Raw genomic sequence first — 13,832 nt, forward strand, 5'->3', positions numbered from 1 at the left:
AGGGCGTTGGGACTGAGGTAGAAACGAGATGCAGCCTGAAAAGGTGGGCCTTCAGTCTGTGTCAGAAGATGGCCAGTGATCCTGATCCCCATGGGGAGTTCACTCCACTACTGAGGGACCTGTACAGACAGGGTTCTTGTCTGAGAGGACAGTTCTGTCTTAACGCACCAGAGCACATTGGGTAACAGACCTCTGTGAGACCAGACCATACTAGGTAACAGTCTTTGCAGAGCCCAGAGCACGCAGGGTACTGTAATTGTGTCCTTAGCAGCACAGAATTTCTATATATTGATCAGTCAGGTTGGCGTCGTTCACACTTAAAGTTCTGTCCTTGTTGAAAGTGAAAATGAGAAAATGTTCTGATTTGCTGGCTCATTGAAAGGGCTGTAGTGTCTAACAGAGCTGCTCTCTGTTCTTCTCCCCTCTGCCTTGGCAGGTGTAAGTGCAGCGGAGTCTGGGGTTGTGCTGAAGTGCCAGGTGTGCGGTTTCGCGGCAGACTCACCTGCACACCTGCAGCAGCATGTGCGGACCCACCTGGAGGTGCGGGTCGCGGCGGAGAGGAGCCCCGCTCACCGACGCAGCCCGGCTTCTTCCTCCTCCTCCTCCTCGTCCGACAGCCCCGAGCCGGCGTGTGTGCGCCCGCCAGACTCCGTCACCCCGGGGGCCAACGGGGGCTCCGCCACCCCCCGTGAGGGCAGCCCGCTGGGCCAGCCCCCCGCCGCTGTGCAGATTAAAGAGGAGCCGCGGTCCGAGTCTGAGAATGAGGATGAAGAGGACCGCGTCGGGGGCGGGGCAGCCCGGGAGAGCCAGGGGAAGACTGCCACCTCCCGAACCCCGTCCCCGAGGGTCCCACCCCCAGCGCAGGTGAAGGCGGAGCCTCCCAGCCCCACGCCCGGCTCCAGCCCCGTGCACCTGGGCGCTGGGGGGTCGGGGCTGCCGGGGGGCGCGGTCATCTTGCCCCAGTACATGTTCGGGCCTGAGACCATCATGCCGCAGGCCTCCGAGATCCTGGCCAAGATGTCCGAGATGGTGCACAGCCGGCTGAAGCAGGGCCAGACCCCGGGAGGGCCGTCGGCCTTCTACGCGGCCGGCTCACCCGTCCAGAAGGGGGCGACCTGCTTCGAGTGTGACATCACCTTCAACAACGTCAACAACTTCTACGTCCACAAGAGGCTGTACTGCTCCAGCCGGCGACAGCATGCGGACACACCTGCCGCCACACCGCAGGCGAAGGACGGGGCGGAGGAGGCGACGCCCCCCGTGGCGTTCAGCTCCTCCCCCGGGGCCGAGGGGAGCCACGCACCCGCTGCCATACGCAGTGACTCGGAGCCGCAGCCGGGAGGCGCCGGGGCGGACGTCAAGCCGGTGGAGGTGAAGAGCGAGGAGGCGGGGCTGAGGGAGGCCTCATGCTCAGAGGGCGAGAGCGGCAGCCGGGCGAGCGAGGGCAGCCAGAGCCCCGGCGGCTCGGGCGAGGACGCCGACGACGACCCCACCGCCACCTTCTGCCAGGCCTGCAACATCCGCTTCAGCCGGCACGACAACTACATGGTGCACAAGCGCTTCTACTGCGCCTCGCGGCACGACCCCAACAACCAGCGGCCGCACGCGGGCAAGGCAGCCTTCCTGCCCCAGCCCATCCGCACGCGCAAGCGCAAGAAGATGTACGAGATCCACATGGCCCGCAGCCAGGCCCTGGCTGGCTCCGCCCCCGCCCCCGTGCTGGCCGTCAAGCAGGAGATCGGGGCCCCCGCCAGGCCCACCCCGCCCCTGGGGCTGCTGTCCGCCCCCTCGCCCGGCCCGCGTCCCGAGGGCGATGGCCCCATCGACCTGAGCAAGAGACCCCGCCTGCGCGAGCCCCAGAGGGCAGGCATCCCCGCGCTGCCCCTCACTGACTACCACAAGTGCACAGCCTGCAGCATCAGCTTCAACAGCATAGAGAACTACCTGGCGCACAAGGCCTACTACTGCCCTGCCACCCCGCTCCAGCAGCGGCCCCTGGAGCAGCTCTCCAGGCTGAGGAGGTCCGCCTCCACCTCCCCCAGGCCCGGCCTCCCCGAGCGGGCCGACCCCCACCCTGAGCGGCCGGCGGCCAAGGGGGTCAAGGCGGAATCAGTTGCCATGGCGACCCCTCTGGGGCCGCTCCGTCCCGCCTGCACGCAGTCCCCCGCGCTCCCCAGCCCGCCGGCCCTGGGGCCCGAGGCGGCCTCTTCGCACCTGGTCACGCCCCTGAAGGTCCAGGCGGTCTCCCCCGGCGCTGTGCCTGTGGTCTGCCCCTACTGCCCTCTGAGCGGGGCCGTGGCTGGCGACCTTATGGAGCATTTCAGAACCGCTCACGGGTTGGTCCTGTCCCTCCAGCCCGGCGCCGCATCTCCGGAGGTCCTGCCCGCGGGGGTCAGCCCCAGCCTGAGCCCCAGGGACGCGCCCCCCACCACGCCCCCCAAGCCAGGCTCCAAACCCCGCAGAGACAGCATGAACGGCCGGGTGAAGGGGGACGGCGCCTTCCCCTCCCCCCACCTGCTGAACGGAAGCCCCTACGTGGCCCCGCCCATTTCGCCCTCCGCCACCTCCCCGGGGGCCGCCCCCCTGCCTGTCTCACATGTGCCTGAGACCCTTAAGGAGGTGGGGCTAAACTTGCAGGACAAGCCTCCACTCCACACGGCCCCGAAAGGCACCCTCGTCTCCCCGCTCCAGAACGGAAACAGTCGCTACTGCCGGCTCTGCAACATCAAGTTCAGCAGCCTCTCCACCTTTATAGCCCACAAAAAGTACTACTGCTCCTCCCACAGTGCCGAGCACGTCAAGTGAACCCCCTCCCTCCCCCACCTCCCTCAGACTCTACTTTCTACGAGAAGCGAACTGGCCCAGCCTAGACTTGAAGGCGCGTGAGAGACTCGAGAGACTGTTACTCACCAGGCATCGGGGTCACCGCAACTCACCCGATGTTCCAGGGTATTGTTACTATGGTAACTTATTATTCATCATGGGTCAAGTCGTTATTACACTAAGAGATGAAATCTGATACCTGCACACTTAGTGTGAACTCCGATGTCCGACGTGTCATGTATTAAAGTTTGGACCCTGCATTTATCCTTTTAATTTAGCTTGGTTAGCTTTGGGTGTATTCTTTAAAGTTTTATTAATGCAGATTATGATTCATTCGAGCATTATGTGCCCTTGTTTTTAAAAAAAATTAATTTCTTAAGCATTGACAGTTAGTCACTGGTGATGAAACTCTGCCCTCTAGTGGAGAAATCGGACGCCAGCGTTGATTTAGGTGTATTTGAATGATGTTTAAAAAGAAAATATACTGTATGATTGTTGTTCAAACACTGGCTCTTCCGCTGAAATGAGAAACGGTGGAACTGCTGTAATGATGCTGAAACAGTTATAAGTAGACCATTTATAGCTGAAATCCATGCAAAATATGAAACTTTTTTGCGGGGGTTGGAAAAAATGTGAAATATTTATCTTTGAATCCTCACTGATTTCATGTGAACATAAACTACCTAGTTTCTATCAAAAGATGCTGTTTGTAGTATTTTTATTTTATTGTTTACCTGCTTTCCTCCCACCATGCACGCTAAATGCGTATCCACCAACGCCGAGCAACTTCTACCCACACTGTCAACACTGATCCCTGTAATTAATTAACCCTGTAATTAATTATTTTTGTTGTTATCTCTATCGTTTCTTGTGCTCCGTGTTTTTTAGTACGTTACATAGAAATGTTTCTTTTTCACCTGTTCGGTCACATGTTCTATCATGCTTAGTCCGATTGATGGTTTTAGAATGAATTAGAATCACTAGTATTAAAAGCTCACAGCAGCCTCGGCACAATGGGTTTGACCACAGTCTTATATCGCTATGGGTTATGCCGCACCATCCCGTAACTTGACTGGCATTCGTGCCACCCCATTTCACTCCCTCGTTACCGCAGATCGCTCAGTACCTACTGCGTTACGTGACTGAGATAGGAGAGATGTAACTTTTAGCAGAAACTTCTGGCGTTTTGAGTTGGTTCAGCTGAGATACAAATTCACTTGCATTAGTTTATTTTTGAAGTGTCAGAGAAAGATCAAGGCACTATTAAATGTAATGAAATTCAAAGAAACAACCAAAGCAGGCAAAATATTGGTTGAATTCGTTGATGAATATATCCAGTTTGATTCCGTGGTCTATTTCCACGATTTTGGTTTACACAGGGCAATGTAACTCCAACACAGAACGTAAAATATGAATGCTATCTAAAGGAATCCTTAAAATACATTCCACAGTTTGCATCGCGCATTTTCTTCACCGTTTATTATTACGCTCTTTTTTATAGATGAAACCGCGTGATGCAATCTTCACAGAATCCGATAAATTCGACAAAGCTTTACCCCGCTGAGTGGTACTGTAGGTTTCTCATTCTGATATGAGAGGTGTAAGCAGAGGTTATCTGCTGTTTAAAACTGGAAACACGATTAACATTAAAAATGTTTAATCTCCTAGAACCAGAATTTTAGATTTTTTTTCGCATCCTTGCATTCTCTTTAACAGTTCTGCGTGAACTTACATTTTAGATGGGAGTGTTTACAGTAGCTGTTTTTTATTATTTTTTATTTTTGACGGATACGTTTCAACATGGGCATCACAATGGTGGAACGAAAGCTGAGAAACTATCTTTAAATCCCCCCTTTGCACTGTGTTGTAGAATTTTGCTGAACGTTTTAGTTTTAGAAGCTCTTTTTGTAGCGTATTTATGTTTGAACAGCACTTTCCCCTGTCCGAACTTACCCCCATGAAGGACTAATGATTAATTAAAACGTTGAACATCAGCTAGACATGTTTTTGTGAATAATTCAAAATGTTGATAATGGAGAAAACCGTGAATGCAAGGCTTGTTTTTTTTTTTTAATTTGCTACGAAGTTCCACTACACACTTGTCCAAACTATGCATGGGGAAATAAAACGTCCCAAGGGACATTTTAAAGTGCAAGAGTCTGTCTCATTTTCTTACCGCTGCATTTCCTTTGCTGTTTGATGTGGAAGTCTAGAATAAGCAGTTACATGAATTTTTGTTGTGAAAGGCCTTACCCCTGCTGCCCTGACCAATGCTTCTCGCAGGGCTTTATTCACACTATATACCTCAGACAAATGTTTCAATTTAAATTAAGAAATGGAAAAAATGTAATATTTTATTCGAAGCATAAATAATGGCGGGCTCTCTCTCCCTCGTCTCGCTCAGCAGGCTGGCAACAGCAGATTGGAGATGATGAAAAGTCAATTAACATGTCCTGGGATGTAGCCAAATGGGTTCTTTATTGCTGAGAAAATAAGAGATTAGCAGCATCAACTTGGATTTCCATTGGGTGAGCGAGAAATTTAAGGGCTACATCTGCTGCTCTTACCCAGGCAACCATTTGCACCGCTTCGCTCGTCAGCGTGCCACACCCACAAGGTGTGTAGCAAATCAACAGTGTAGCAAATGAGTCATGACCCGCCAGGGAGTGGGACCCACGATCAATGGACGTCTCAGATGATTGTCTTGCCAGAGTCGATAGTCCAGCGGCGTGAACGACCCTCATTCTCCGTCGGAGCACAATCCGACTCGGCGTGCTCTCTCCTGCCACGGAGGAATGCAGTCAAGGGTCCATGGTGTGAGCAGCTGTTGCAATGCCATCGTGTCTCCGCATCGTTTTGTCAATAACCAATAATGAGAAGCTTGACACGGTAAAAAAAAAAGGACACAGCGCGGCAAATCACGGCATCGAACGGTAATTAAATGTACAACCGTTCGACTGTGGGTGACGTGTGCCACCATACCAAGTGATCGGTATTTAATTATGGAGGCACGGCTGAACACTACTGAAGGCTCCGAGGGAGAGAGGCCATTAACAGACAAGGCTCGGACAAGCAGATCGCAGTCTATCAAGCCTATTACCTACCTTAAGGTAAAGCACCAGATGCAGGAGCATAGACCACATTAAGGCTTCCCATGACAGAGGTGACCAATAAAATCGACGCCCTACATAGAATGTGTGGTAGAATATCATTAGGTTGTTGAGACAGAAAAGATCTCTAGCAGGGCATCCCAGCACAGCACCTAGGAATTACGCTGCGTTCATGGTAGTAATCTGCGAAGCGATTTGACAACTTCGAGCAGCCACCCCAAGGTTCACGTGATTTTAATTTAGGAAGTACTTTGAAAGCCATTATTAGAGTTTATAAATTGCTGTTGATGCTCATGGCAGTAATCATAAGAGTTTTCAAAATCCAGTTCAGTTATTCTGTGCATATAGCAACGTACATCGCACAGTATCAGTGTACTAGTAGATATGACGTTTGCAAATAATGTAGTGCCAAATAAGTATGTATATAATGGTTTTGTTGTTAGCCATAACAGCCGTCATCGTGGCCAGCTTCATGCTATTTCTTGCCATTTCCGTGGTACATGATGTCAGAGGTTACGAAGTGAGAGAAGTCGGGGTTCAGAGATCATTCTCAAATTTCCAGCTTGTATGTCCGACCTGATTACAAACGGGACAGTTTTTTCAAGCCGGGCACTCGTATTTACGATTACTCCAATATAAAGTGGATGCGGCATTAGCCACAACTCTGTTAGTGGAGTGGGCCACACCCCTGAAGGAGGGTACTTTCCTGAACTGCTATAAGCCAATGAAACTGTCTTCTCAGTCCAGTGAGGTAAGCATAGTTTACACAGTGTGACCTGATGCCTCTTCCCTGTGTTTAATGTAAAAAGATGGTCGGCATTTGAAATGGTGTGTGAGTCCTCATAGACTGGACAGGGCAAAATGCTTATAACCTCACAACCTCACCAGTGACGTGGTGGTGGACGAAATGCCCTCGAAGCCACAGGAGAAGACGCAAACTAATCTGAGCAGTCCCCTTTCCCAAACTCCTGACTAGGGTGACAGACAGCAGCTGGGTGAAGCATACCTGTTTGCTTTGTGTATGTGACTGCCTGCCAAAGGCGATTTGTGATGAAGTGAAACCTGTGAAGAGCTCATCCCAGTCAAGAGGGCAAAGGGCAGCCAGATCAATCCCCCTGTCTGAGACAGCAACAGCACTGTCAATCCTGGGATACCAACGGTGCTGTCAGTGTCATCTCTCTGATCTTCACAAGGTCAGCTGGGAGGCCAGGTTTAATGGTGATATAGGTTATAGGTAGTTATAGCTTCATATTCTCATTCATATCTCATGTAATATAATAATAATAATAATAATAATAATAATCATCATCATCATCATGATACTAATCTTATCATAATCATATCATATCATATCATCATATCATAATACATGATAAAAGGGACAGAGATGTTAGGGTACTTGGATTCTACTAATTAGATCCTGAAAAGCTGCAGTAGCTCAGTACTGCGAAGAGCTCTGTAAGGCATATTATTATACGCACAACAATAACTGCATATTGCAACTGACCACTAGATGTCACCGTTTGCCATTTAAACAGTTGCGTGAAATGCAGCTGTACTGGTGCATTAGACAGGTATATTTAAAAAAAAAAAAAAAAACGGCACAGAAATTCCATGAGTGCCTAGTCTTATAAAGCTAACCAGAGAATGTGACGAGTGGCATGCAACTTTAGGAGACACTGATCAATAATGGACCAATACATATTATTGATGTATTAACGTCCATTTCTGCCACTAATTAATATTTGCGATGTGAAATGGAAATGGAACATGGAAGAAATGCATTTTTATTTTTTCTGATTGCCTAGCTTCCTGTATTGTATTTGTGTTTATCTGAAACCAGCAGTCCATTTGGTTCATTAGTACTGTATTGCTGCTTGCCTACATTCCCAGGTTTATTTGCATTATAGTGAAAGCTTTGTGTCCAGGCAGCGCTGTTGACATTCAAGGAGACGCATCTGTGCCCCTTTACAAGTGTAGCGTTTTCTGTGCAATTTCTTTTTTGTTCTGTGGGAGTAAGAGTGCAGTGTGGGTTAGCCTTGAAACACATTTCACGTAATTTCCTGCTTCCTTGTACCTTGAGCTCATTCAGTCTTCTTTCTGTTTAGACAGGGCATCAAAGTAGAAAGGACGTGAGACATCTGGATGTCAGCAGTCCTTTTTCATGGACTTCCACATACTTTCAGGTAACCTATCGTTACAAACCCACCACTTTATTTTCTTTGTTTTGTGTTCCAAATGTCCTCTCAAATAAAAAAACAAAAGACTTTAGGTCAAAAGTTTTATGTGACGTATTAAGTCTTACAATTCGGGAAATTCATCAGTTTGGAAAATGTTTCTCACAATGACCCTGAAACAGCGCATGGTCGCTTCCTGTGCAGTCTTACTTCTTTATCGTGGCTCGTTGGCTGGCCAGTCTGTCAGCACAATGAATGTTGTGGCCAGCGATGTGTGTATGTTGAATGTTGATAAGGTCACTGGACCGGTTTGTAGGGTAGACAGAGGTGAAGGTGAACGATGCATGCTGGTAAACATTTACAGTTTGTGCATCTGCTGGCTGGGTAAGGATGTTTTCTCTCTTCAGACTAGACGATCACCATCGGATGAACTGAGGGACTTGTCTCAAGGCAAAAAAGACAAATAAGTCAAATGCTGAACCTCACATTTTATATGTTATATTGGCTGCTGAAACAAGTACACAGCTGAGCAATATGTGTATGCATACAGTACCAATCAAAAGTTTGGACGCACTGACTCATGTTTTTTCTTTATTTTTACTATTTTCCACATTTTAGAATAATAGTAAAAACATTAAAATTATGAATTAATACAAATGAAATTATGCAGTGACCAAAAAAGTGTTAAACAATTAAAAAATATTTTATTCTATAGATTCTTCAAAATTTTTTTAATTAATTTTTTTTGGGAAAGAAATTCATACATAGGCATCAAATTCACTATTTATATTTGTATCAGAAACAAATTTCAAGCATTTAAGCACAGTCTTTGAATGCATGTTTCCCATTATCTTAATCAGGTGTATCCAAACTTTTGACTGGTACTGTATATTCACCAGATTGAATGCAAAGCCAGTTAGAGTTAGAGTTGAAATGTTTTACGATCCCAGCTGTCCTGAGAGAAAAAAACCTCCACAGCTACAGTAATCCCGTTAAGTAAAATGGATTTTTTATTATTATGTGGTCCCTTTTTATTAAAATTCTTATAAGGTGCAAAAATGCGTGGGTACTTTCATTCAATTCCATATGAAATGTAGAACATTCCCCCAGTCTGAAAGCGTAGCACATATGGCTTTTTTTGAGCCACAGCTGTAAGATTCAGATGAGCTAAAGTGCCTTTCAATCTACTACCTAGGTCTCTCATTCACTCAAATCAGAAAGTCATAAACGCGGGCGCTTGTGTCTGATCTCTGTTAACATTTCTGTGACACCGCTGGGCTTGCAGGAATGGGGTCGCTGCTCTCATGGAATCCTGGGAAGGCAAGGTGGTGTGGCACGTCCGGACAGCAGCTGCAGCACACGTAGTCTCTTGATCAGTTCCAAAATAAAAGCGTCCCTTTGACCCAGTGGGCTTCATCAATGGGGGAAAAAAAGCTTCCTTCATTATAAGCATAAACTGCTATCTGGTTTCCTGATGGAGGGCTGCACTTGAGAAACTAGGGTGTGTGTCAGGGTCAGTGTGGCATGATTTGGTGTTCAGTGGACTGTTGTCATAACCAGATCCTGCAGGAGGAGTGAAGGGGGGAGGGGGTGACGGGTGGGCGGATGGGGGTGGGGAGCAAAGGTAGTGGTGGTCGGGGCTTTTTATCAATACGCCAGCGTGTACTGTCACTTTTTATCACAGTCATGCACAGTTCACATCACAGACTACGGCGGGCAAGTCACGGAATTTTCGGGGCACAGCGGTGTGATCACAGCATGCACCATTAGTGGTGGCAGGTTGAACAGAGTTCAGAGGTTAAAGATAAGAAACACAAACAGACACACACACAAACCTGCCCCCCCCACGACGGCTTTATGTGTGAGACCCACCTGCTTGTGTGAAAAATCTCACGGCCCTAATGCACTGAGCCCGCTCTTTCCTCTCTAACCTGTTTTCTTTCTTGCCCGCGCGGAGACGTGCGGCGTGTCGGTGGGGATCGTTCTCTCTAGGCCCCCTTGCTCCCAATAACGCACTCCAAATGAACGATTTCATGGTGCCTGCGAGGCGAGCCTGGCAATTATTACAACAGAATTGAAGACTGAATTAGACCAGACAGATGGGGGGAATGAAGAGGTAGAAAGCCATACGGGGGGTCAAGGTTCAGGCGTGTGTTCGCACACACGTGTATGTCAGTGTGTGTGTGTGTGTGCGTGTGTGCGTGTGTGCATGCCACTGCATTATGGCACCTGAGACTTTAATCTGCCAGGTCTCGCGTACAAGATCAGCCTCCTGTGCTGTCTAATGCACGCGTGCACACGCGGTCTTAACCTGCTGTTATTGTGTGTGATTAACATGTGATGAGTATGTGCTTCACACGTCTGACATGCATGAATCCAGTTATCCACAGAATCAACAAAAAAAGTATCTGTATGTTACCTATAAATAGCTCCTGTTCCCATGGTGATGTTACTTGACTGTTGTAGGGGATCAAGCGCATGCTGACTTTAACTACAGTCTTGTCCTTAACTTCTGAGCAACAAACTTCGCTGTTTGTTGGCTTTGCTTGTTCATCCTGAGTAGAATTCAGGGTGGAATAGAACAGAAATGGAACCCTGGCTGAAGCCTACCCTCCCTCTCTGCCCCTTGTGCTGGTCCCAAATTATACTAACAAGCGGGAGATGGATATAGTAGGGCTGCGAGTTCATATTCCACTGACACTGGTGATCTGATCCTGCTGATCAGAATGATGTCATCAGATTCCATGGGCTGTTTTGGAACTTAATGTGTTAGTGTTGGACAGCTTCAATATCCGACCTGTAATTGGCTGGCAGGACATGAGGCGGTATTTACAGGTATATAGAGTAGATACAATTATAGCCCTTTGTAAGGTGCTCAGAAAATAATGAATTATGCCTGAAGCACACAGGTGGACACAGCTAGAGGAAACTAAAGGTACAGAGGATTGGTGTGTGTGTGTGTGTGTGTGTGTGTGTGTGTGTGTGTGTGTGTGTGTGTGTGTGTGTGTGTGTGTGTGTGTGTGTGTGTGTGTGTGTGCGCGCGTGTGTATGTGCGCATGAAACTTTAGCTCAGCCTGTCCACATCAGTTATCAGGAGTGGTGGCAAGTTCAAAGGGAGGGAAGGGGTTAAAGAAGCATTTAATTGGGCTGCGTGGGGACCGAGGAGGTGAGAGGATCTCTGGAGCGGCGCTCGGGATGATCAGAAGGCCGCCGAGGTCTCTGGGAAAAAAAAAACGGGAACCTCGTTAAAGTGCGGCCTCGTTAAGATCGCAGGGCGCACCTCTCAGATGACGGAGCAATTAGAGGTTGCACACAGAGAGTGGCAGACAGTAAACACAGACGCAGGCGCCGCAGAGATGGATCATGATCGGCGTGCCTTCCAAATGAGTCCCCCTCCCCTCCGTGATTATCTCTCCCCCTTCCCCTTGCTTCCGAAACATGACATTACGAGAGGGGGGGGGGGAACTTAGAGGAAAGTCATTTGATGGGCACGGGAACAAGCAGTCTATGGGGTTAGATCAACATGTGCTGGCATGACATGAGTGAAGCCCCCCTGCAGAGATGTTTTGAAACGTGAAAGCCATTAGAACTGAGGAAGGTTTCCAGCAGAATGCAGGGGGGAAATGGGAGAGAGCTGCTTAGGAACCAGGGAGATGCATCAAGGCTGCTTCACACACTAGCGCAGTCTGTGTTCAGGATGTGACTCACCAAGCAGCAATATGCCTGAAAATGAGAGAGAACGCAAAGACACCTCTTACAGACTCCCACAGCAAATCTAGGGTGTCACCTGCCATGCCGTTTGGGGTGGGGGGGGGGGGGGGATCACAGTTCCGTTAATCACAGCAACGGAACATCTCTGCTGTTTTTCGGTGTAAACGCTTGTTTAAAGAAAGATCAAACCAGAGACATTGCGTGATTGTGACCTTCCTTGTTAAGTATCATGGGCAAAGAAAACAAGAAAGTGAAAAGAATCGATTCCATCTAATTAGAAAATCTGAAACAAACCAGAAATAGTAAGCGTAGATGAGGTTGTTTATTAAGCTATATGCGTCAGTGTGGTGGCACTGGGGAGGGACTTGTCAGAGTTGAGTGGTTCTGCAGCACGATGTTCCTCAGAGCAATCTGTCCAACTTTTACACTAATATACCAGCCATATGTTTCATATGAACTGATATATGCAGAATGTATAGGGCTCTGGGTACTTTCTGCTCCTTAGTACCTGATCCAGGATCACCTTATCCAACCTAGGAACAGCAGGAACAGTGAACGCCTACACCCATGCATGTTTTGGAGACTGCAAACATAAATTAAAATAAACGCTGAACCCCACTCCCTGAAACGGACAAAGGTTTCAAATCATTGCCCATCTTTTTTTCTCCAGATCACAAAGAAATGGTCTTTATTCATCATCTATCAAGCAAGTAATTTTATCTCACTTGATCAAAAAATTCAGAATTAGAGTTGATGTAGAGCAGATTCATTTGTATTTGCCATTACGATCTGTTTCTCCATCCTTAATGGAGAAGAGAGTTATAAATATACAGTTTTACCATGGTGCAGCCTGAATTAAAACTGAAAACTCGCAGGAAAAAATTACATCACAAGGTGGTGAAATTATGAGTTTCTAAAACTAATGGAAAATGTAATTTATCATTTTAATGCTTCATTAAGTTCTGTGAGTGGCTCTGGCAATTTTCATTACATGCCCCAAAACAAAAAGTAGGCAAGAATTGATAAAACTGACTTTTCCACTCTTTCTGGACTGTTGTTAGTATGTATGCGGTTTTTCCATAGCCAAATTGTTGTTTTTATTTTCTTATTTTTAATGTGACTTTCAACATGTAAGACAAGTATTGAAAGCCTTCGTTATTTCCCTCAAAGATGTCAGCATCTTGTGCTAAGGGAACCGGGAGCTACTTTACGGTTGATGGCTTTGTTTCAGCTTTCTGACTGGGAAGTTATCACTGTGGAACATGAAGTCCCATGTTCCCTGGGTACTGTGAAAAGTGAGTAAGTCCCTTTTTAGTGAAATTACTCACCATACTTTACTCAGACCACTTGTGTTCTCAAAAGCTCTGTGGTCTAAAAGACTGGCTCAAAGAGCTGTTCCCAGAACAGTGTGTCAGGAAGTCAGTCACAGGTCAACTCAATCTGAAACTGTCGACCACTGGTTCTGGCCCACCTGGTATCTGCTCTTATTGTTTATTGCTGACATTATGGTGATTATTATTAATGTAGACCCTTTTATTACACATGGCTGTGTACAGCTGCAGAATTCAGATTTTTAAATGGAGTTTTCTTATTTCAAGCAGCAAGGAGGTAACGACTTAATGGTCGCTTACGTGTGTGGGGTTGATTTTGTTTTTCCTGATACCTAATTCTGGCCTTATTGTCCTATGGTCCACCTTTTGTCCTCGGCAGTTTGGTTCCGTGTGTCATTTATTTGCTCTTCTGCATAATTCTCTCCTTGAAAATTGAGTTTAAGCTTTTGTTTGTTTTATTATACACTGTACTACTCTGAGCGCTGCTCTAAACTGCTACGCTGACCACAGCTTCACAGGGTTGCCCTGACCACCAGTCTACACTGCAGTTCTGAACAAAGCTAGAAAGACATTTCCATTATTATGAATAAAAAATTGAATTTACAACAATAATTTCAAATTATTTTGACAAACATAACAGAAAAAAAGGCATTTGTGGCCTGTTGTAGTTGTAAACACTG

The 13,832-nt window shown here is 47.3% G+C and overlaps 1 protein-coding gene across 1 annotated transcript in view; it reads left to right on the forward strand.

Moving 5' to 3' along the window:
* Positions 1-3,629, forward strand: part of zfpm1 (zinc finger protein, FOG family member 1) — a 69,877-nt gene extending 66,248 nt beyond the window's left edge. The window contains exon 9 of the mRNA XM_036543673.1: positions 437-3,629. Coding sequence (XP_036399566.1) covers positions 437-2,805 — 2,369 coding nt within the window. The 3' untranslated portion in view covers positions 2,806-3,629. The remainder of the gene's footprint in view (positions 1-436) is intronic.
* Positions 3,630-13,832: the final 10,203 nt, after the last annotated feature.

The sequence above is a fragment of the Megalops cyprinoides genome, chromosome 13, assembly GCF_013368585.1.
Source record: "Megalops cyprinoides isolate fMegCyp1 chromosome 13, fMegCyp1.pri, whole genome shotgun sequence".
NCBI lineage: Eukaryota > Metazoa > Chordata > Actinopteri > Elopiformes > Megalopidae > Megalops > Megalops cyprinoides.